The sequence below is a fragment of the Mesoplodon densirostris genome, chromosome 1, assembly GCF_025265405.1.
Source record: "Mesoplodon densirostris isolate mMesDen1 chromosome 1, mMesDen1 primary haplotype, whole genome shotgun sequence".
NCBI classification, from domain to species: Eukaryota; Metazoa; Chordata; class Mammalia; order Artiodactyla; family Ziphiidae; genus Mesoplodon; species Mesoplodon densirostris.
This window is the reverse complement of record NC_082661.1, coordinates 205,538,321-205,561,430: the sequence shown is the minus strand read 5'-3', so window position 1 is coordinate 205,561,430 and position 23,110 is coordinate 205,538,321. Positions and strand designations below refer to the sequence as shown.

General features: G+C 43.7%; 2 protein-coding genes across 7 annotated transcripts in view; one reads left to right on the top strand and one right to left on the bottom strand.

The window, feature by feature from the left end:
* The window catches only part of SPMIP2 (sperm microtubule inner protein 2), a 102,372-nt gene extending 83,819 nt beyond the window's left edge, over positions 1-18,553 (top strand). Inside the window, exons 4-8 of the mRNA XM_060097845.1 lie at positions 12,530-12,719; positions 16,103-16,145; positions 16,686-16,936; positions 18,234-18,438; positions 18,540-18,553. Coding sequence (XP_059953828.1) covers positions 12,530-12,719; positions 16,103-16,145; positions 16,686-16,936; positions 18,234-18,438; positions 18,540-18,553 — 703 coding nt within the window. The remainder of the gene's footprint in view (positions 1-12,529; positions 12,720-16,102; positions 16,146-16,685; positions 16,937-18,233; positions 18,439-18,539) is intronic.
* FNIP2 (folliculin interacting protein 2) overlaps positions 15,127-23,110 on the bottom strand; it is a 119,737-nt gene continuing 111,753 nt past the window's right edge. For all 6 annotated transcript variants that reach the window (XM_060114658.1, XM_060114640.1, XM_060114677.1 and 3 more), the window contains 2 exons: positions 20,496-20,611; positions 15,127-18,640 (listed from right to left, as the gene is read on the bottom strand). In XM_060114658.1, the coding sequence (XP_059970641.1) occupies positions 18,562-18,640; positions 20,496-20,611 (195 nt within the window). In that variant the 3' untranslated portion in view covers positions 15,127-18,561. The remainder of the gene's footprint in view (positions 18,641-20,495; positions 20,612-23,110) is intronic.

Sequence of the window (23,110 nt, the reverse complement as noted above, 5' to 3'; positions counted from 1 at the left end):
CCTCTAAATCCAACCAACACTGTATAGGAAATAAGATGATGGCAGAAAATGTTAAATGACGACTTGGAGATGTCAGATGTGGGAAATTTCATAGGACAAATGGAAACACCATTTTTATAGAAATTGTGTTTCTTCAACAAATAGTGAGAAGGAGAAAGACGAGGAGGAAGAGGAGGAGGGGGAGGTAGAGGAGAATAGAGATGAAGAGAACCTATGAATTAAAGGAAACTTGAAAGCCTTAAGCAATTACAGGTGTGAAGCTTACCTGGCTTCTGTTTCTAACAAACAGGCTGATAAAAAAAAAAGTCATAACATTGATGAACTAGCCAGAATCTTGAATGCTGAATATTTGGTGAAAGTATTAAAATTTTAGGAGAAATAATGGCATTGTGATGATGTTAGCAAAAAGAGTTTTTACATCTTTGAGAGTTGATGTCTTGGCGGAGGGAGGATTAGTAAGTAAGATAGAGATTCAATAAGACTGGCTATATATTGCTAGCGTTTGAAGATGGTAATGGGTCCTTGAGGCTCTTTGAACCATTTGGTCTACTTTTCTATATCCTTAGATTCCAAAGGAACTAAGACGAAATTGTATCAACTTTATCCTTAGTTAATGAAGGTCAGGCTTCATCATCTGGATAGATAAGCATGTCCAAAACTAAATTGAGTCAATACTGTTACATTCTCCCTACCAGCCTTCCCCAGGATTGCTGCCACACAGATGAAATACATGTTGCCCTTTCTTCCCCTTGTGGTTTTCTGATCTGGATGCAAAAAAAGCAAGTGTCACCCAGGAAGCACCAGCATGGAGAGATGCCCCATGCTGCTGAAACTGGCAGGACTTCCTGGATGCCCTACAAAAAATTGCCCATATCTCCAGCAACATCAGGAATTCCATTCAACATTCCTCACAGGTGACCCCAGACAGTCTAACATGCTGCATTGCTGAAAGCTTTTGGACAGCTGCCTCTGAGTGAGCGCAAGTGATAGTCACTTCATATAAATCATTTAAAATACTGAACGAAAATCAGTAAACTCCTCTGTGTACATCCACGTTGTGGACCAACTCTTGGCAACAAGAACCTTGTGGAGTGTGTTACTAGGCACAGGAAGACAACATGTTTGATTTCGATGGCATGACCCGGGTGACTGGAAGCCCAGCTGGCATCTGTAAGGGCAACCAGCCGTGAGCTCCACATTCCGGAGCTCGGGGAAGACAATCTGGCAAAGCAATGAAGAAGTGTTTGTCCACTGAGGGTCATGCAAGACCTCTCTTGTTCCAATAAATTCTTTACTCCAGCCGAGTGGTAGAATATTTAACAAGTCTTTCAAATAAAGTGGTTGTGTTTCCTATGGAATAAAAGCAATAAATCAAATCAAAATAATCACAATTTGAGGTTTGAAGCATATGGTGTGTGTAATTTTACAGAACTGCACAAGCCTTAGATGCTCTCCTCCTTGAAGAGAGCCCAAGAGATTGGGTTTTTTTCTACTTAAAGGAAAAATAAATATTCTTACATTTAGTTATCGCTTTCTGTCTAAAAATAGCATTCAAGCAATGTTCTTATGTCTGAAATAGCTACACTGGCAATTTGGGGATGCATCTCTTGTGTTTTCCCCAACATTTCTTTGGAAAGCAATTTCATTTTCATCCTTGAGGTGGTATGTTTCATGCTAATGTGAATCACACAGTTTTGTTTATAAATATAAATCTATCTACTTTGCAAAATAGTTTGTGCCCATAGATATGCAGACCCATTTAATAAGTTTGTTTTCAAATTGTTAATGATGTAAAACTGATAGTAGGCATTTTTGTTATTTGGGTAAGGAGAGAACTACTAAACAAGAGTAAAAGATTCAAACAGGCATAAAAATGTTCTTCTGCATTTCATCATGAATGATTAACATTGGAAGTTTATTGCAATCCAATAACTTCTTAGTAGCTGTTGACAGGTACAGAGGTAAATAAGCAATTGTGTATTCATGCACTGATGCTTTGGTCCCATGCCATGTGTCTATCTTACATAGACTGTTAGCCTTCTGCGTGGTCTCCAGGGACCTGGGACACTGATGAATACATACTAATCTCTGTTCAAAAAACTCGGGTTCAGACTCTTGTTGTCTGAAGACTTGACCAATCATGCAGGCGGCTTCTGCATCTTTGAGGCTGTACATCACCACACATTGTCCTAATCACTCAGTTACATTTAACCTTGGACCTTTATTGTAAACTGGTTAAGTTATCACTCAGAGGTAGAACCTTGATTTTCCCAGCATCTTGAAGACTGCACATTAAAGAAGGAAGGTCGGCATCTTGTAGACAAGTCTTTATAAGCAGCTTTGGGTACGAATTACTAAGAATTAGCTTTTTAAATAAGTCTCTTTCTCTTTCCACTCAACAAGAATCTCCTGGGCAACAAACAACCTAGGATAAATCCCAGTTGCATTAAAACATATTTTAAAAATTGCTAAATATAGTCGTGCACTCACTTTGTCCAAACATGAAACATCAAGATAATTTCATGCTTTTTAATCATCTCCATGACAGCTGCTGATCCAGGATCAAGTAAGTGTGACCCGAGGATTAAGACGGTGTCTTTTGAAAGTAAGATGCAACGTCCTCACGTATGATTCTCTAGGGCAGGGAGAGAAGGAAGGTCAATGGGTAAGAAATGAGGTCTGAGCTAACTAAATGATGACACAGCTAACACCGACCTGCAGCCGCCCCAATCTCCCCAGGTCCACCTCTGTGGCACCACCCCTCTAAGATAAGTTCTCTTGAGAAGGCTCAGGGGATGATGCTTTATGTGACCTCTCCCGACTGTGTGCTCAGAAGCAACCCTGAGCTCTGGCTGTTGTCTGTCTCTAAAATCATTGGACATATGTGGCTGCCAGTGTCAGCAGTAACACCCACTCCATCAATGCAGGAGGCCAGTTCAGAAGAGAAAAACACAATTTTAAACATCATGAAATCCCTAATTGTATCCTTGGCAGATTCTGACTTTAGGTGTGGACTATACCGTAAATGCAGAGATCTTTAAAAAGCTGGGGTCTTATTTTCCTGCAAATGTTCTATAGAAGGCCTGTTCTCCAAGAAAGCAAGGATCCTGCCAGATGGTTTGGGAATGTGTTTCTCAGAAGTTTCCATTGTGCCATCAATGGCTTTTGAGTACTTCCGGAAATGGAAAGAGCAGATATCAATGACCCTGCAAGAAAGCAAACATTTACGGGAACTAGCTTGCTGGGGAAATAAGTAGTGGTGCTTTTAAGTCGCTCTACAGATACAGCCCCAGGCCTCTTCACAGGCAAGAAATGCACAGGGTTACATCACTTTACGATGCTGCAAGGAAAATGCTGAGCCCAGCAGGGAAGTTTCCACATCTTTCTCTATTGAAACTCTAGTGAATAACTGTCGCCAGGTATGTATAAGGCAACCAGACTGACTCACTGGGGCTTAAACAGTTAGCGATTTGTTTCCTTAACTTTGGAATCCAAAAGACAGTAATTTTACCACTTATTAGAACAATTTTCACTCAACCAGAGGGAACCCAGATGTCCAAACAGTAGAAAAAGCTTTGCTCCTGGACAAGACTGTTGTCGGGAGGTCAATCTTCAGAAGAATCAGCTGCTCTGATCAATTTAAGTAAACATATTAATTCAAGCTGGTTATTTTGCCAACAGACTGAGAGTTCATTGAATGGTTGGGTCATGAATCCAGGTGACTGCCCTGGAGTCTCCTGCGGGCCCAGCTCACACAAAAAGGCGGGAACCCAGAAGACCAAGCAGAGCACTGCTCTCGAAGGGCTGCTCTTCAGCCACCCAGAGTATGTTTTCTGGCACAAGTGTCAACCTCAAAGTTCAGTTTGTCCCATCGGTTTTAGACAGTTATATAAGCAAGTCCCAGCCAGTCATTTCCTAACTCAGTGCTGGAGTCTATTTTATCTTCTGACCCTATTTCTGTGCTGTCCAGTCTGCTAGGAAAACTTTGATCATTTTCCAAAGAACCAACAGTTTTTAAGGAACATTTAGACATCTTTTATTATAAAAAAAATTACATGCTCACAGTTTAAAAAATTCAACTAGCAAAAGAGAGTGTGAACTTGAACTCAATCCCACCTCTCTGCAAACCCTCCAACCCATGCAGTCATAGACTCTCTGCCTTGAGGTAACAACAGACCATCTTTGGGTACCTTGAGAGAAGCAAGCAAACTCGACTGGAGACGTGTTCTATGTCAGGAACTCTGCTAGACACTGAAGACCCAAAAAAAGTATGACAGGGTTCCTTCCCTTTCAGGAAGATGCAAAGTAAAGTAGGAGTGAACAGTGTGTGAACAGTGTTGAAGGTCAGATAGCCAATCAGGAATGTTCTGTAGGAGGGGTAGCTTGAGCTGCATTTTTAAGGCTGGGTGGGAAATCAAAAGGTAAGCCTGGAGTTGGAACCAGGGAAGCAATCCCATCCATAAGGAAGAGTCTGTCATACAGAGTGAAGTAAGTCAGAAAAAAACAAATACCATGTGCTAACATACATATATATGGAATCAAAAAAAAAAAAAAAGGTTCTGAAGAACCTAGGGGCAGGACAGGAATAGAGACGCAGACGTAGAGAATGGACCTGAGGACGGGGAGTGGGAAGGGTAAGCTGGGACGAAGTGAGAGAGTGGCATGGACATATATACACTACCAAACATAAAACAGATAGCTAGTGGGAAGCAGCCGCATAGCACAGGGAGATCAGCTCGGTGCTTTGTGACCACCTAGAAGGGTGGGGTAGGGAGGGTGGGAGGGAGACACAAGAGGGAGGAGATACAGGAATATATGTATATGTATAGCTGATTCACTTTGTTATACAGCAGAAACTAACACACCCTTGTAAAGCAATTATACTCCAATAAAGCTGTTAAAAAATATAAATGGAACTAATAGATGTGTTTGGTAGGAAAATTCAGACAATACACAAAGGAGTAAAATGAACAGCTGAATCTCTCTTCACCCCACCCCCATCAATTTCTTTCCTTTAAGTTTTGTATGTATCCTATTGGTGAAAAAATATGAGTATACCAACCTATTATATGTATGAATTTTTTATTCTTTACATAAAAGCAATCATACCATAAAAAAAAAAGGCTAGGAGGTGTGAGCCTTTCTGGTGTGCAGAGGGAAGACCGTCGTGTGGCTGAAGCACAGGGCGCTGGTTTGGGGCGTGACAGGAGGTGAGACTGGGGTGCAGTACAGGGGCCGCATGGTGCAGTGTTTCGAATTCCCGACGAAGGTTTTGTGCTTAGTTCTGTAGGCGACGAAGCGTTGTTTTAAATTTTTAAGTAAGGAAGCGATATAATTAAATCTCTGTGATAGAAAGAATACATGGAACGTAATAGCTGTTGAAAACTGTTCGCTGAGCGGACAGAGCAGAGAAAGGAGAGCCCGAAGAAGAAAGGCAAGTTAAGTAAAATTGGAATAATCACACTGATGGGAGCCCGAGTGAGAGATGGGGATGGTGAGGTCGTTTAGAGAAAGGTTCCACGAGGCTTGGCAACCAACAAAATGTGGGTGGATGGAGGAGATGTGAAAGTCCAAGGCAGTTCTGATGTGCCTCTCTGGGGGTGGCTGGGGAAACGGTTATGGCATTGAATGAAAAAGGGAATGCAGGAAGAAGAGGGTCTATTTGGGGGAAGAGAGAAAACAGGGAGATGGGAAGATGAGTTGAAAGGCAGCATCCTATAATAAAAATACAAATGGCCAACATTTTATTGAATTTTTACTATGGGCCAGATACTAAGTGCTTTCTAGGTATTGACTCATTTAGTCCTTATAAAGAGTAGGTATTATAATATGATCCCCATTTTACAGATGAGGTAATTATATACGTTTAGAATCAGACAACTCTGAGTGCACATCCCAGCTCTACTGCTTTTTAACTGTTTGATCTTGGATAAATTACTTAGTCTAACTTCAGAGGTAAAAAGTAGGAAATGACATCTATCATGTTGGATTATAATAAAGATTAGAGAGAGGTAATACATATCAAGCAACTAGCATAGTGTCTGGAACCTCATGTATCTCAATGAATGTTAGAAACAGTTATCATTATTAGTAATGAGATTCCTGGTACTATGTTCAGTGAGAACCTGGGGATTTGTACTTAGATTTTTAGAGCTGAAAGTAAAAAATTTACACATAAGTGTGTGTATATATGTATATATATTTTGTGTGTGTGTGTGTGTGTGTGTGTGTGTGTGGTACGCAGGCCTCTCACTGTTGTGGCCTCTCCCATTGTGGAGCACAGGCTCTGGACGTGCAGGCTCAGCGGCCATGGCTCATGGGCCCAGCCACTCCGCGGCATGTGGGATCTTCCCAGACCGGGGCACGAACCCGTGTTCCCTGCATCGGCAGGTGGACTCTCAACCACTGTGCCACCAGGGAAGCCCTACACATAAGTATGTTGATGTTGGTTGGATCATCAGATATAAAGGCTATTTCCCGATTTGGAGATGGGTGGTTGTATATTGGGAGATGAGAATCAAGGATGGAATCCTAGGGAATACCAGTGATAAAGGAGCCAAAAGAATAAAAGATTATTCCAGAAGAAAAGTAGATGACATAATATGAGAAGTAAGAGGAGAGACATAAAGAAAAGAGCTTTGAAAGCCCAGTAGAAAGCCAAAAGGAGGACAGTGTCCACAATCACAAATTGGAAGTCTTGGAAGTCTTCTTGGAAGTCTTACTTGAAAGTCTGAAAAGAGGTGACTTGATCTCAGGAAGGAGGCTGCTGTCAGCTGGGGTCAGAACCATCACGATGAAGTAACAGCAACACCAAGTAGCATTTGGAGCAGGGGCAAATGGAGTGGAAACAGAAGGCACAGACGATTTTTTCTTAAATAGTCTTTGTTTCATTTTAAAATAATTCAGTTTGGAAACCACTTCAGGAATGGTGCAGTAAGGACCTCCAAAAATATATTTCCTCCATAAAAGAAATAAGAACAGTGGCAAAAATTGTCAAAATCACCTTTTTCCAAACATTGGAAATGAATGAACAAATGCTTTCAATAATCCATGGAGCACGTATTTAAGAAAAATGGCTACATCTTAGAAAGAAACACGAACTTTGTGACATTTTAAATTTAAATTAAAATTGCTCTATTCCCATCCTCTCTTTCCAGCTTCAAGGTAGCCTTGAAAAAACCAATAGCCTCACAACCATGGTAGCTGTGAAAACTAGCAGCCGACCAGTCACTGAAGGGGAAACACAGAAGTGCCTTGAAAAGCTTCCTACTCAGAGAAATGTTATATTTGATTTTTTTTTAAGAAGATGTTGGGAGTAGGAGTTTATTAATTTTATTTATTTATTTTTGCTGTGTTGGGTCTTCATTTCTGTGCGAGGGCTTTCTCTAGTTGTGGCAAGCGGGGGCCACTCTTCATTGCGGTGCGCGGGCCTCTCACTATCGCAGCCTCTCTTGTTGCGGAGCACAGGCTCCAGACGCGCAGGCTCAGTAGTTGTGGCTCACGGGCCTAGTTGCTCCGCGGCATGTGGGATCCTCCCAGACCAGGGCTCGAACCCGTGTCCCCTGCATTAGCAGGCAGATTCTCAACCACTGCGCCACCAGGGAAGCCCTGTTATATTTGATTTTGTGTCTGTGTGTGTGTAAATGGCTGGGTTCAAATCCCAACTCAAGCTCTTTATTTTTTTTAACTTTGATTTTTAAATTATTTATACAATTTAAAAAGTTAATTTCCATTTACAGTTATTACAAAATATTGGCCATATTCTCCGTGTTGTACGTACACCCTTGAGCCCACCTTACACCTAATAGTTTGTACCTCCCACTTCCCCCCGACCCCTGTATTGCCTCTTCCCTTTCTCCCCACTGGTAACCACTAGTTTGTTCTTTGTATCTGTGAGTCTCCTTCTTTTTTGTTATATTCACTAATTTCTTGTATTTTTTTAGATTCCACATGTAAGTGATATCAGATATTATTTGTCTTTGACTTATTTCACTGAGCATAATGCCCTCCAAGTCCATCCATGTTGTCACAAATGGCAAAATTTCGTTCTTTTATGGCTGAGTAATATTCCATTGTATATATATACCACATCTTAATCCATTCATCTATCAATGGACACTTAAGTTGCTTCCATACCTTGACTATGTTAAACAATGCTGCTATGAACATTGGGGTGCATGTATCTTTTTGAATCATAGTTTTCTCCAGATATATGCCCAGGAGTGGAATTGCTGAGTCATATGGTAGCTCTATTTTTAGTTTTTTGAGGAACCTCCATACTGTTTTGCATAGTGGCTGAACCAATTTACATTCCCACCAACAGTGTACCAGTGTTCCCTTTGCTCCACATCCTTGCCAACATTTGTTATTTGTGTTCTTTTTTTTAACATCTTTATTAGCGTGTTCTTTTTAATCATGGCCATTCTGACAGGTGTGAGGTGATATTTTATTGTGGTTTTGATTTGCATTTTCCTGATGATAAGGGATGTTGACCATCTTTTCATATACCTTTTGACCATCTGCATTTCCTCTTTAGAAAAATGTCTGTTCAGGTCTTCTGCCCATTTTCTAATCAGGTTGTTTGTTTTTTGATGTTGAGTTGTATGAGCTGTTTATATATGATGGATATTAATCCCTTATTGGTCATATCATGTGCAGATATTTTCTCCCATTCAATAGATTATCTTTTTGTTTTGTTTCATTATTCGATCTGTCTTGAAAATCCCTGGAAAATCTCCATTCTCAGGGCTTGTCATTATTTGACCTCTGTGTGAACATCTCTATCTCACAAGCACCCGTCAAAAACAATAATCATTTAATATTACAGTTGTCTGGGGGGAGGAGGGAAATACAAGTTGGGGCAAACAAGAAGCTGACCAAAAATCTTTAAGGCAAAAACTGGGAAATGACATGTCTCTAGAGGATTTCAAAAAGCTCTTAACATATGCCTAGAAATCTAGAAGGCTGTGCACACGTGCAGTGCTGTGCACATGCCCAGGCAAGGCCCCAAAAGGTCCTAATCTCTGACCTTTGGCTGATCTTGAAGCTCCATGAAAGCAGGAAACGAAGGCTAAGGCAGAGTTGTAAACTGTCTGCTGGGGCATTGAAGGTATGCCTAGACACAAACAAAGACCAGAAAACACATGGATTTGAGACATTTAAGGAAATTTCTGTCCAATCATTAGCTGACCACTAAGCTAACCAAGCAGAAAATTCAGGGAGCACACATGACAGACTTTAAACACTTAGTCCAGGAAAGTAAACAACAGCAATATCACCACCACCACCAAAAACAAACAAAAAGCAACAAAAAACAACAACAGAGAAAAGAAAAAACAAAAAACAAGCAGGAACAACAAGCCCTGGGGAGAGGGAGAAAATCTCATTTCCAGAATTGGCACAGTATATTATTTCAAATGTCAATTTATCAACAGAAAAATTATGAGACAAAGGAACAGGAAGGTATGGCTGATACACAGGGAAAGAAAGTGGTCAATAGAAACTGTCTCCAAGGAAGCACAGATATATTTAGCTGACCGAGACTTTAAGTCAGCTATTTCAGATATGCTCAAAATACTAAGGGAAACTGCTTCCGTAGGTGGTTAGACTGTGTCAGAGGATAGAACAGAACATGAGTGTAGCCAAAGTTAACAGGCAGGTAAGTGCCAGCCAGGGAAGAGACCAGTGCATGACTCAAGGTCACTGAGAGCAGACAACAGGCATGCAGGCTCAAATGGTACATTGTTTACCTACCTCAAGAGGAGAGAGTACACAAGATCCATCTCCTTGCAGTGTGACAGACCCCCATGGCTTGTGGGTCCATTTGGCAGCTGCAGTGGGCAGTGTGGCTGCATTCACCTCACTTTGTGCCATAGTAGAAGGACCCCAACTCTTAGCCCTTAGAGTCTGAAATACACAAAGTTGGGGATGCACCTGGGGGCCATTTACGCATGCATAGCAAAGCGGTTCTGAGAAAGTTTACACATGCTCAAGATAAAGGGAACAGGTATGTACTGACTGCGCTCTGAGCTCTTTTCATGCAGTGCGACTTGTGAGCTTGCTGCCATGTCCTGTACTGAGCACAGAGAGTTTCTTGGGAACAGAAGGGAAGGGATGGACTGAACTTGGACCCTCCCCTCACAGAAACCATGTCTAAAATATTAAAGGAAAGTATGAGAACAAGGTCTTGACAAACAGAATATCAATAAGGAGATAGAAATCATACATATAAAACAATAGAAATTCTGGAGTTGAAAAGTACAATAAATGAAATAAAAACTTCACAGTGGGAGCTTAATAGCAGGTTTGGGCTATCAGAAAAGAATCAGTGTACTTAAATCTAGATCAACTGAGATTATACATTCTGAGAAATGGAAAGAAAAAAGAATTTTTAAAAAATGCACAAGGAACAGAGCTCTGAGACTGTGTACCAACATAGCACAATGGGAATCCCAGAAGGAAAAGAGGAAGAGAGGAAGAGGCAGAAGGAATATTTGACATAATGGCCAGAAGCATCGCACATGTGATGAAAAATACTAACTGACACATTCAAGAAGCTCAACAAACTCCAAGTAAGAGAAACTCAGAGACCCACACTTAGATACATCATAGTCAAACTGTCAAATGGCAAAGACAGAGAGAGAATCTTGAAAGTAGCAGAAGAAAAATGAGTCATTGTATACAAGGGATCTTCAAGATTAGCAGCTAAGGGCTTCCCTGGTGGTGCAGTGGTTGAGAATCTGCCTGCTAATGCAGGGGACACGGGTTCGAGCCCTGGTCTGGGAGAATCCCACATGCCGTGAAGCAACTGGGCCCGTGAACCACGGCTACTGAGCCTGTGCGTCTGGAGCCTGTGCTCCGCAGCAAGAGGGGCCGCGATAGTGAGAGGCCCCGCGCACCGTGATGAAGAGCGGCCCCCGCTTGCCACAACTAGAGAAAGCCCTTGCGCAGAAACGAAGACCCAAGACAGCCAAAAAAATAAATAAATAAACAAATGCGGGGTTTAAAAAAAAAAGAATGTATAAAAAAAAAAAAGATTAGCAGCTAAATTCTCAGCAGAAATAATGAAAGCCAGAAAGCAGTAGAATGATATATTCAATGTGCTGAAAGAAAAACAAGTTAGCCAAAAAATTCTATATCCAGCGAAACTATCCTTCAAAAATGAAGGAGAAATTAAGACATTACGGATAAAAACTGAGAGATTTTTGTCCCTAGCAGACCTGCCCTACACTAAATGCTAAAGGGAGTCCTTCAGGTTGAAACGAAAGGACAATAAACAGTAACTCAAATACACAAAATAATTAACAAGTCAGTGGTAAAGGTAACTGCATAGGTAAATTAAAAAGTCAGCATTAATGTATTTTGGTTTTTAACTCTTTTTTTCCTATATGATTTAAAAGACAACTGCATAAAATTACGCAGCAAAAGATATGAATAGACAGCTTTCCAAAGAAGATGTATAAGTGGTCAATAAACCCATGAAAAGATGTTTAACATAATTAGATATTAGAGAAATGCAAATGAAAACCACATGAGATACTACTTCACACTTGGATGGTAAAATAAAAAAGACAGGCAATAACAAGTGTTGATGAGGATGTGGAGAAATTAGAACCCTCATACATTGCTGGTGTTAGTGTAACATGGTGAAGCCATTATGGAAAACAGTTTAGTGGTTTCTCAAAAAGCTAAGCATAGAATTACCATACAACCCCACAATTCTAGTCCTAGGTAGAAAAAAAGGTGGAAACAACCCAAATATCCATCCACTGGTGAATAGATAAACAAATTGGAATATTACTTGGCCATAAAACAGAATGAAGGTCTGCTTTTTACATGAAGGTAAGAAGGTAAGAAGCCCCACGAGCTCTCTTGGGTGACAATAGCCTTCCAAAAGAGATGGCAGATCCTTATCCTATGATCATCTCCTTATCCTACGATCCTTCTTGTCCTTTCCCCCAGACCTGGCCCTTTACAATGGGGAAACAGTCCTCAGATAATATTCTAATTAAGGGGTGTTGAAATGGAGACCGTGATTTTACTGGGGAAAGAGAGTGAAGCCTGGATCTTTCCTCCCACGCACTGTCCGAAGTCAGAGTCTGTCATCACCAAGCTGGCTTTTCCCTGAATCCCCTGAAGTCTCAAACCCGACAGGCGTGTCCTGCAGGAGAACTCAAGGCCTCGGCCTGCCCCCAAATTCCTAGCATCTTGCCTACTCGGCTCTGAAGGATGCCAGGAGCAGTCGTGGTACCAGGGTGATGTCATCAACAAGCTTCCTGGATAAGTGTCCACCTAGGCAGGTAGTTCCCTGCATCTCCAGCAGCTGGATGTCTAGGGAAGTGGAGGGGCAGAGTCCAGAAGCTTCTCAGGACACTGGCTGAGGGCTCAGGGCCTTAGCTTTCCCAAGCTCTGTGGCTAGAAATCATCACAATCACAACAGACACAGACAAATCTCAACTATCTGAAAACTGGTGGCCTTATTTCTAACAATTTTCCAATTTGAGAACCAACTGATTTGTTCCTATTTCAGGCAACCAAATCCTTCTATTATGGATGCAGAAGAAAGCTTCAGTCGTGGTTTTATTGCCTGGCATATGGGTGATTATGAGGACACCAATCAAAGAAACTCCAAACGGGCCATCCTCCTTCGGCAGAGCCAGGCAGCATTGCCAAGAGTTTCCAGACCACCTAAGCTGCCAAAGCTACCAAAAGAGCAGGAGGTACAATCATTTGCTTTTCAGAATCATCAGAGAAAAAGTCAAGCTGTTTTAACGTGTGAATTAGAGAATGCTGTTTAATATCAATACTATGAATAATCAGTTTTATAGCTCCTTTCAACCTATCAGAACGTTTTGTAATTCATATTCCATTTCCACAGTGATGTCCATATAGTGACTGGGTGGGTATTATTCCCATTTTATAGCTACAGAAAACAGGAGGTGTGGGGCTCAGTCCTTAGAACCGCTTATTTATCACATGGTTTAACCTGGAGATCACAGCCATCTGGTCAGTTTCCAAAACGTGAGAAAACTCTCAGTCTGTGAGATGGAGGTAAATCTATAACGCTTCTTAAAACCCCACAGACTGGGCTTCCCTGGTGGCGCGGTGGTTAAGAATCTGCCTGCCAATGCAGGGGACATGGGTTCGAGCCCTGGTCCGGGAAGATCTTACATGCCGCGAAGCAACTAAGGCTGTGTGCCACAACTACTGAGCCTGCACTCTAGAGTCCGTGAGCCACAACTACTGAGCCTGTGTGCCACAACTCCTGAGGCCCGCATGCCTAGAGCCCGTGCTCTGCAACAAGAGAAGCCACAGCAATGAGAAGCCCGTGCACCGCAACAAAGAGCAGCCCCCACTCGCCGCAACTAGAGAAAGCCCGTGCACAGCAATGAAGACCCAATACAGCCAAAAATATAAATAAATAAATAAATTTATTAAAAAAAAAAAAACCCACAGACTGCCTAGCAGAGTAAGAATATACCAGTTCAAATTCAAGGTTTTTTCCCCGTTACTATCTATGGAATCTTGAACAAGTTGCATATTTCCCGATGTGGGTTTTTTCATTAGTAAAATGGGGATGTTAGTATCTGTCCTGAATATTTTATAGAGTTATCATGAGAATCAAGTAAAGAGTGTGTAAGCATGTACTCAAATGAACAACTATTTCCTGACGTCCTTCTGCATAATACCACAGCAAATCCACTCTGTAGTCATCCAGCGTTTCAATATTGAGTGTGACAACAAGCTTCCATGATAGAAAAGGGAATACACTCAGAGACTCCTGTTCCCTACATGGAGAGAGGCTCCTTGCTCCGCTGGAGAATCTTGCCACTGCCCTAGAATATTGCTTACCCTCTCTCGCCAGAGATCTGTTTATCAGGAGATGTCTGTTTGACAGTTAATTGTATATCCATCTGAAACACTCTGCAAGGAGCCGTGGAAGTCCTCCTTGGTAGGTCCTGCCCTAGAGATGCTCTGTATTGAAGAAGGTAGCGTTCAGCTGCTGACATTCCTATGTGGTCTGAACTTTGAGCTGGGTCCACGTGAGATTTATTGCAGTGTGTCTGAAGGAGTCTTGGATTAGTTATTTTCCACCTGAACTAATTTTGTGTAGGATTAGAGAGATCATGGATTAAACCGTCCCAAAGCCCTCCTACTATCTATCAGTCACTAAATCCAATTGAGGTGTTTTTGTGCATTAAAAAAAATCTGTTAAGGGCTTCCCTGGTGGTGCAGTGGTTGAGAGTCTGCCTGCCGATGCAGGGGACACGGGTTCGTGCCCCGGTCCAGGAAGATCCCACATGCCGCAGAGCGGCTGGGCCCGTGAGCCCTGGCCGCTGAGCCTGCGCGTCTGGAGCCTGTGCTCCGCAACGGGAGAGGCCACAACAGTGAGAGGCCTGCGTACCGCAAAAAACAAAACAAACTACTATAATGCCCTAGTTGTACTATTTGACAACTTATATTAACATATACTTTAATACACTGACATTGGGGCACTAGTAGATTAGAAAATATAATGAACGAAGCAGATACTTGCCCTTGAATGGAATCTCCACAAAGGCAACCGCTACAAGCAGAGATGATACAGAACACTGCGCTGACGACAGATTTCATGAGGAGCGCAGCTACGGGTAACAGGGTTTTCCAAATGGATGTGAGTTCTTGCTGAAATCCTAAACCTTACAAAAGTAAAATCTTGCCTCAGTTTATATACAACAGTGGCATTCCTGGAAAATTCAGCGTATAGTAAGCTCATGAGAGAAATGTGTTGTGCTTGTATGTAACGCAAAATTAAATTCTCAGCTTAGATCATTATAAACTAAGGCTTTCACCCACCTGAATGTCAGCAGGATATTTGTGAGTCACACGGGAGGTGGGATAACTCCTCATTCCGGGGTGCCCTGCACGTGACAAGATGTTCTCCTATCACCCTCAGCCCCTGCCCACACTGTGCCAGGAGCTCTCGCCCATCACCATGCTCACCAAAGAGGCTCTACGTTTCCCAAACAGCCCTGCTGAGGGTCACTGACATATACAGTGGGCTTGTGTCAGCATGAATTACTGGAAATGAGACGTCTAAGTCTGATTGAACGTAACAAACAAATCATAGGCAGTACCAGGAAAATGTTCAAGATAAATTCAGAAGGTTTATTGCACCAAATGCCACATAAAAATGGATCAAAATGATATGTGAACAAGTTTGAAGAAAAAAATTTCCATACATTGACATTGATATCTATTTAACTGATCAAAAACATAAAGTCCTACCAATTTGTCTTAATGGAACTTCAGTAGTAACAAATCAATCCCAGAATTTTCTCCTTTTTAAACACCACTTAGATTTAAGCACATTGCAATCTTGCTTTCAAGATGTACGGTTCACCAAAGATGGACATTTAAAAATTAACATTCAGACGGGGCTGCTTGATTTAGGCAAACAGTATATTAAAAGGTCCCCTCCCCCAAAGCACAAGAGAAAACAAATGGTTCACATTTACCAAGAAGCTAAAGACTTTTTCAGTTTATTGGTGAAAGTATGCATGAACAAAATACTTTCAAAAGTATGTGTTAGTGGAAAAATCCAGATATTTAAAAGAACCGTGGGGTCACTTTATATTCTTTATTTTTATGTACAACCAACTCTAGTGAGGAACCTAAAAAGCTACAGGCTGAATTTTATAAAATCTCAGGACCTAATTCGAAGGGCCTAAACAACAGTTTAGTATCGTTTAGCAGGCAGGGATTTTCCTCCCTCGAAAAAAGTTAACTTTGAAAAATATGGAAAGTTTAAAAAGTTGCGATGTGTAAACGGCAGTTCCATGGGATGTGAAAAGTTTGGAGTTAACTTTCATTAAAAAACACACTTCAGAAAAATGGATTGAAGCCTGTACAAAAAGCTATTTAACACTGATAAAAATAAAATACTTTGGAATTATGCACAAGTATGGAAGCTACATTTTAAGTTTTCATTGTCATGTTTAAACGTACACAATGATCTTTACATTCATATCACCCGTCAGTCTATGAAAAATAAAACCGCGACATGCTAGAGAGAGGCCCATCACGGTCACGCGGGCACACACCGCTCTATCCTGCTTCCCAGCTTGCGTGGAAAAGCAAGATGCTACAAAAGGTGCACTCAACAGGTAAGACGTCAAAGTTGAAGAAACCCTAAAGGTGGAATCCTGTCAACTGAGGTAGTTTTCTTTTTTTTCTTTTTTTTTTTTTTTTACTTTTGTTTCTTTTCTTGAGGTGGGCCTGGGCGAGGGCAGGTCCCTTCCTTGCCTCTTGGGCTAAGACAGACCCAGGCCACCAGGTGGGGTCCGGTGTGTGTCTCAACACAGTTCCATGAGATTCTTTTCCGCTTTGGGGAGGAGGCTGAGTTTAGGAGAGAGCACAGGTGGATGTTCTCCCGGGGAGGGCTTATGAACGAGCAGCAACATCCCTGGTCTGCTGTGCAGGCGGCAGTCGTGAGGGTCGGGGCCGCCTAGGGTCCTGAGTGCTTTTCCTCTGTCACCTTCTCCCGGGGGAGGCAGGGGACAGGAGATGCAGAGGCAAAGCCAGTTTCCTCAGCTTCCAGGGGCTGGGCCGCAGTGGAGTTTAGAAATCGGCCATTTAAAGCTCAGCGTCCCCCGGGCCGGGTCTACTGCTCACCGGGCTGCTACGTGCACTGATTTTGTTCCTAGTTATTGTCTGTGAAGCCCTGGAAGGTGAGGGGAGGAGGGATGGGAAGCGCCCAGAACGTGTCAACGAGGAGAAGGAAACCGAGACTGCGGGTGCTCGAAGCCGGTGCAGAGGGGACGCTATGACCTCACTCAGCACGGACGGGGAGAGGGTGGCCACGGGCGAGGTCCACGACAACCGCCGCGATGCCACGGAGCCAGGGACTTGGAACACCCGTCTCGTGCCAGACATCAGGCAAGAGGAAACAGAAAACGTAGAAAGAATGGACGTCACTTTTATGAGAGAAAGGCATACAATACAAATCCGAGATCTTAAGAGCCTCAACACGCCTCTCTGCATTTCACACCGTAAAAAAAAGGGGGGGGCGGAATTCCCTGGGGTCCAGGGGTTAGGGCTCAGTGCTCTCTCCCTGCGGAGGGCCTGAGTTCAGTCCCTGGTCAGGGAACAAAGATGCTACAAGCCGCCAAAAGAAACAAAGATGATTTATTTAAAAAGAGGGGAAGGCTGCCGTTCTGACCTATTCCTAAGAAAGAAAGAACACACCTGTTTTTCTCCATTGGTCCTGCCGCTCTCCTCTTTCAAACAAATAACTCGCGTGCATGTGTCAGAGAGTAAAGACACAGATGTATGTAACTTGGGTTTTGGGATCAGGATTTTATCAAGTAGAAAATATGAAGTCATTTTAACTCCTGAAAGGGAAGTCGTTTCATATTCTTAGGTGCAAAGGCTACATGGAAAGGACCGGCATCAATTCATAAAAGAGAAGGAAATCAGAGCCTGGTTATAACGAACCGACCTCAATATCTGCAGGTGTAACAGTTCTGCTGTACTGGGTCAGCCCCCTGCCTTTTAACCATCCATTGACCGAAGAGGCTTTTCCTTTACCCTGGATGTCAGTACATCATCTGTTTCACGGTCAGTAAACTAAAGTTAACGTCAACAGAATATGAAGGTCTTTTAAAAAGCAAACTATGCTCATAAATAAACAATGTTTCATTTTGGCAAGTTTTTATACTACGGGGCAGTGAATTTCTGGGAAGCTGTTTTGAAAAGGACATAGGGATTGGAAGGCACAGAGATGATAGTGTAAAAATTCAGCTCATATCTGGATTGTTTATAAACGTTCAAACGAATTCGTTTCATGGGTCTTCCTGCACTCTTGCAGCTTTCGTTTCCCACCAGGACAGCTGGGCCTTTTAAAATATAAATAGTCGTATGTATTAACTAGTATAGGAAGAAGGTGGCTTCCGCTGGAGTTCAGCCACAGAACCACTCGCCAGCTTACAGAACCAACTTTGGTGAACGGCCCCGCTTAAAAGGCTGCCGAGAGCTGCGAAGCGTCCGGAGAAGCCGGGCGGGGTCGGGCGGAGCTCGCCGCGGCCACGGGACCACACGGGGCCGGGCTGAGGATGCTGCGCCGATTTCTGCCTTGATCGCACCAACGACCCATCCCTGACCTACTCGTGGCTGCATCTCGAACACGGTAAACTGGGACAAGACGGGGAAGCAGCGGGTCCCTGGAGCTCCCGGCCCTCCGTGCTTTGCACCAGACGGTGATGGTGACGCCGCAGCCACCGGAACGGAGGGTGGCACGCGCGGGCTTCACCCGGCCGCTGACCCGGGGTCCCCGCGCTGTCTTCTCAGGACGGCGGGACCCCTCTCCCCAGCTTGGGGAGCTCGCGCTGGAACTGGGAGACGTCTCAGCCCCGCTGCTGGGCCCCGACGTGCTCACGCCATCGCCCGGCCCGGCCCAGCGTGCAGGACTGGCTCCATCTGCCCTGCCCGGGCCTCGCGGTCCTGGGGAGCGGCCGTCTGTCCTCCCTCCTTCGGCTGAGCGGCTGACCCTTCTTCCACAGCGCAGCTGTCCTGAGCGTCAGCTTATAAGAGTATCTGAGCGACGTACGGAGAGTGAGTGCTGGCGACAGCTGTCAGCAGGGGCAGGTCGTTGGACTCGATCCTGGAGGAGAGAGGAGGGGACATTGCTTTAAAGCAGCAGGACTTACGGGAAGGGCCCCGGCGCCGGACCCCAGGGCTGCCCGGTCAGCGCCCAGACCCGATGACGGAGTGAACGAGGCGGGGACACGGGAGCCTGTCACGCTCCGTTCCCCGCATCCCCGCACGGCCTCTGTGCGAGTCCCCCTCCGGCCAGCCCTCCCGGCCTGCACCCCGAGTCTGCACCGGCTTCACGTTCGTCTCTGGGAACGCATGACGGTGGCAGCGTCTCCAGAATCCCGGAGATTTCTTCAAGGCTGACACGCCCGAGACCCCCAATGAGCACGAGCCCGACACTGACAGGTGAGCATGGGCAGAAGGCCGCGCGGCCTGGAGAAATCAGGACGGTCTTGGCCCTTGAAATAGGTCCTAACGCTCTCCCTTGATTCCCGAAACCACAAATTAAACATATAACCTAAAAAGGGAGCTGGCATGAGCTCGTGGAGTTTTCCACGCCTTCTTCAGTAATGCTTCCTCCGGATCTCACCTCAGGGCAGACGGGGAGCCCCCAGCACCTGAGTGCTGCTGGCCTGACCAGGAGGGCCTAAGGAGGGGCTGGAGGGACCCCCACTAACAAGGCGCTGAGGGGCCTGGCGACAAGGAGGTAAATCCACCCTCACCATCCTTCTCGGGGTGCTGATGGTAGGCACCTGTCAGTCAGGGGCCAGGCAAGCATCCTGGAAATAAAAGCTGCACATTCCTGCATCGGAACCTGGATGGGGCAGGACTACAGTGAGGCTGGTGAAGAGATCTAAGTAAAAAGTGCAGAAGCAAATGCCTTGGGGCTTCCCTGGTGGCGCAGTGATTGAGAGTCCGCCTGCCGATGCAGGGGACGCGGGTTCGTGCCCCGGTCCGGGAAGATCCCACATGTCACGGAGCGGCTAGGCCGGTGAGCCATGGCCGCTGAGCCTGCGCGTCCGGAGCCTGTGCTCCGCAACGGGAGAGGCCACAACAGTGAGAGGCCAGCGTACCGCAAAAAAAAAAAAAATGTCTCAAAAGGGGAGAATATTTTTTAAATGATGTAAGAAAAAAAAAATAGTGACAGGAAACGCTAAGAGTCAAACAATACAATATAAGTCATATCCTGGGTGTGAAAGATGAAAAGTCTGACAAGAATGCAGAGGCCTGCCTGAGCCTTGAAATAATACTTTGATTGGCAGGCTTAACAGAGAATTTCAGGGTTGACGTTTTATACACGGTATTTCCTTGCCCCAAACTGGGGCGGCGGGGGGGAGGTCATCATCACAGGTAAGGAAGACAATGCCTCATCTACACAATGTCTTTTTGTTACTTCTCTGTGGAAAATTAAGCAGAGAGTAAAACACAAGTCAGAATGTCTTTCCCGAGAGAAGTTTGGGCAAAGAGCCTCTGGAAAATGTTGTACATTACTGATAACATGCACGCCTCCTCTTCTGATGGGCTCATAATAAAAGGGAGAAGAGTACAGTCACCCCGGGACGTGCAGACGGGCCCCCAAGTCCAGGGGAACAGCCTTCCCCCCCCTCCCCGAAAAAGCAAGGAAAACACAGCTGCTGCCGCGTGTCTGACAGCTCATGACTCTCACATATTACTGAAATGACTAGAAATGGGCAGATGGAGTAGGATTACGCTTTTCACTTTCAAGGGTAAAATAATCCAGGGGGAAGACTAACAAGGTACTGCTAGCTTCAAGGTCTGCATGTGTTTCCGGGTGTGAAACTCCAGTATCAGATACAAGAAACATGCCGTTCACTGGGGAGCCCCCGAGGCTGGACAGGTCAGTGGGTAGAGTGCAGGGGACAGCCCCCCGCAGGGGGATGCTGGCACTCCCCAGAACTCACCCCAGAACGACACTTAATTCTTTCACGTGCACGCGCGTGTGTCCACGAAGATACTCAGACAGCATCTTACTCTTCAGGTACATCTCCTGTAGTCTGTCTTCCAGGTGCATGATGCACTGCAAAGCCAATCACGCTCATGATGAGGGCAAGAACTCAGATCTCTGCCAACGTCTAAGAGTCGCAATTCCCTCAATCCACTTCTAAGTACGCTACTGTAATCTCTTTAAAATATACTTCAAGAATTACAACCCAGCTCAAACCCTACCGTAAGCAGGGATAAGAATAGGTTTTTGTCATCAACAAGGACCCACTGAAAAGCACAGGGAACTCTACTCAATACTCTGATAACCTATATGGAAAAGAATCTGAAAAAGAATAGATACGTGTGTGTACAACCGAATCATTTTGCTGTACACCTGAAATTAACACAACATTGTAAATCAACTGTACTCCAATATAAAATTTAAAAAAAGAAAAAAGAATAGGTTTTTGTAAAACAATAAAGTTTAATTTTTCCAGTGACTGTTAACATCTTCATATATATTTTCTGGTCTTTCTAAAAAAGCATTTGTTTCTACATAGTTAAAATCATTCTATCAGTACACTTATTTCCTGCTTTCAAAAAACTTTCTAATAATCCTTTTCCCATGTTATTAAAAATTCTTTATCAATATAATTTTTATGACTGATTTTTCAGAATGTGAATTTACCATTACTAAAATCACATAGCCATCTGCAATTTTGTTATACATAATTTTGTAAAGAGCACCTTTCTTGTTGTTTTCCTATATCTCAGATTATTTGGGTGCAATTCATTCCCAGAAGAATGACTGGAACAAGGTTATTCTGAACCTTTTTTTTTTTTTTTTTGCTCTCAAGAGTGTATTTTAACTAGGTCTCTAGTAACAAGGAAGAAAGGGCAATTTTGTTCAGAACATCTCTACCCTTGGAACTGTGTCCAGCTTCGTTTTTAGAGAACAGCAGTCACCTGTGTCTTGCACCAGAGGCAAATGCTTTTGCATTTGGCAGGGAGACCAATCCAGGCAGCTCAGTAAGTCACCTGATGGCTCTGGCAAGGGTCACTCCATCAGACAATATTTTCTTCTAGACCTTTATGCCTGCTATTTTCAAGGTAAAAAGATTAACAGATGCACTTGAAAATGTTGATCTTGACCACCTGGGCTGATCAGTGACATGAAAAAAGTATCCATTCGAGATGCAATCTTTTCCGTCTTTCATTGGCTTAAAATCTTAAGTGCATCGTGTTGTGTGGACGAGTAAGAGTAAGAGAGTAATAATCAAAGCAAGGAGGATTTCGCCAATTCATCTGGGGGAAAACGTTCCCCCAGGAAAAGAGAGTTAAGTGCGGAAAGGTCTCCTGTTCAGTGTCAGTCCCTTGTGGAGCAAATACAAAGTTTTAGTAAGAGTGTTGTAAAATATTAAAAAGAACATTGACATTATGTTGAATCCTTTATGTTTTAAAATAGTGAATTTACTGTGTTTTCATAGTCCCCAGGAAAACTGTGTGTTGCAGTGCGGAAATAAAACAGAACATTGGTTCATATGGAATGTGCACGGAACTTGCAATCAGGGCAGTTAGAAATTTTTTTAAAAGACTGATTATGAAATTGAACTGTTTCGGGATTCCCCTCCCTCCTTTCTGAGACGGATTTCTTCAACTTTAACTTCTGAACTTTTAAATAGCTACTTTCTCTTTTCGTACTGAAGGTACTAACAGGCCTTTAATCACGTGTTTCATTCGAGTTATTTATTTATGTATGTATGTATGTATGAATGAATGTATGAATGACTGTGTTGGGTCTTCGTTTCTGTGCGAGGGCTTTCTCTAGTTGTGGCAAGCGGGGGCCACTCTTCATCACGGTGCGCAGGCCTCTCACTGTCGCGGCCTCTCTTGTTGCGGAGCACAGGCTCCAGACGTGCAGGCTCAGTAGTTGTGGCTCACGGGCCCAGTTGCTCCACGGCATGTGGGATCCTCCTGGACTGGGGCACGAATCCGTGTCCCCTGCATTGGCAGGCAGATTCTCAACCACTGCACCACCAGGGAAGCCCCTCGAGTGACTTTTAAGGAGCATTTTAAACTGCAGATGAAATGTTCTTTGATCCTGATTTTGTCAAGTCATTCATATTATTAAGTGGTTGTATGTAACTTATGTCTAAGTGAAGTAAAAAAAAATTAACTGTGGTAATTTACTGCTGGGATAACTAAGATATCAAACGTAGCAAGAGATATGGAGTACAGAATAAAATACAAAAGTTTGGTAAGTATAACAGTAAAAAACTGTAAAATCAAATATATCTCTCTTCCCCTACAGAAAAGCAGACTTCAGCCTCTAAATCAGCCTGATGCAAGTTGCTACTAGAAGGAAAAACTGCCTGCAAATGTAGAACAAGAATCAGGTTGTAATATGCCACAGGTGGTGCCTTCTGTGTTACCCCTGAGAACAGGGGTCCTACAGTTTAAAGCCCAAATAAAGGTTTCGGTGAAGAGGTGGTGTCAGTCTTTAAAGCCATGAACACTGTTCACGCAACTGGTTCTCACTAACAGTTACACTAATAGTAGCTGTTTCCCGAGTGTGTGTATCATCCAACACTAC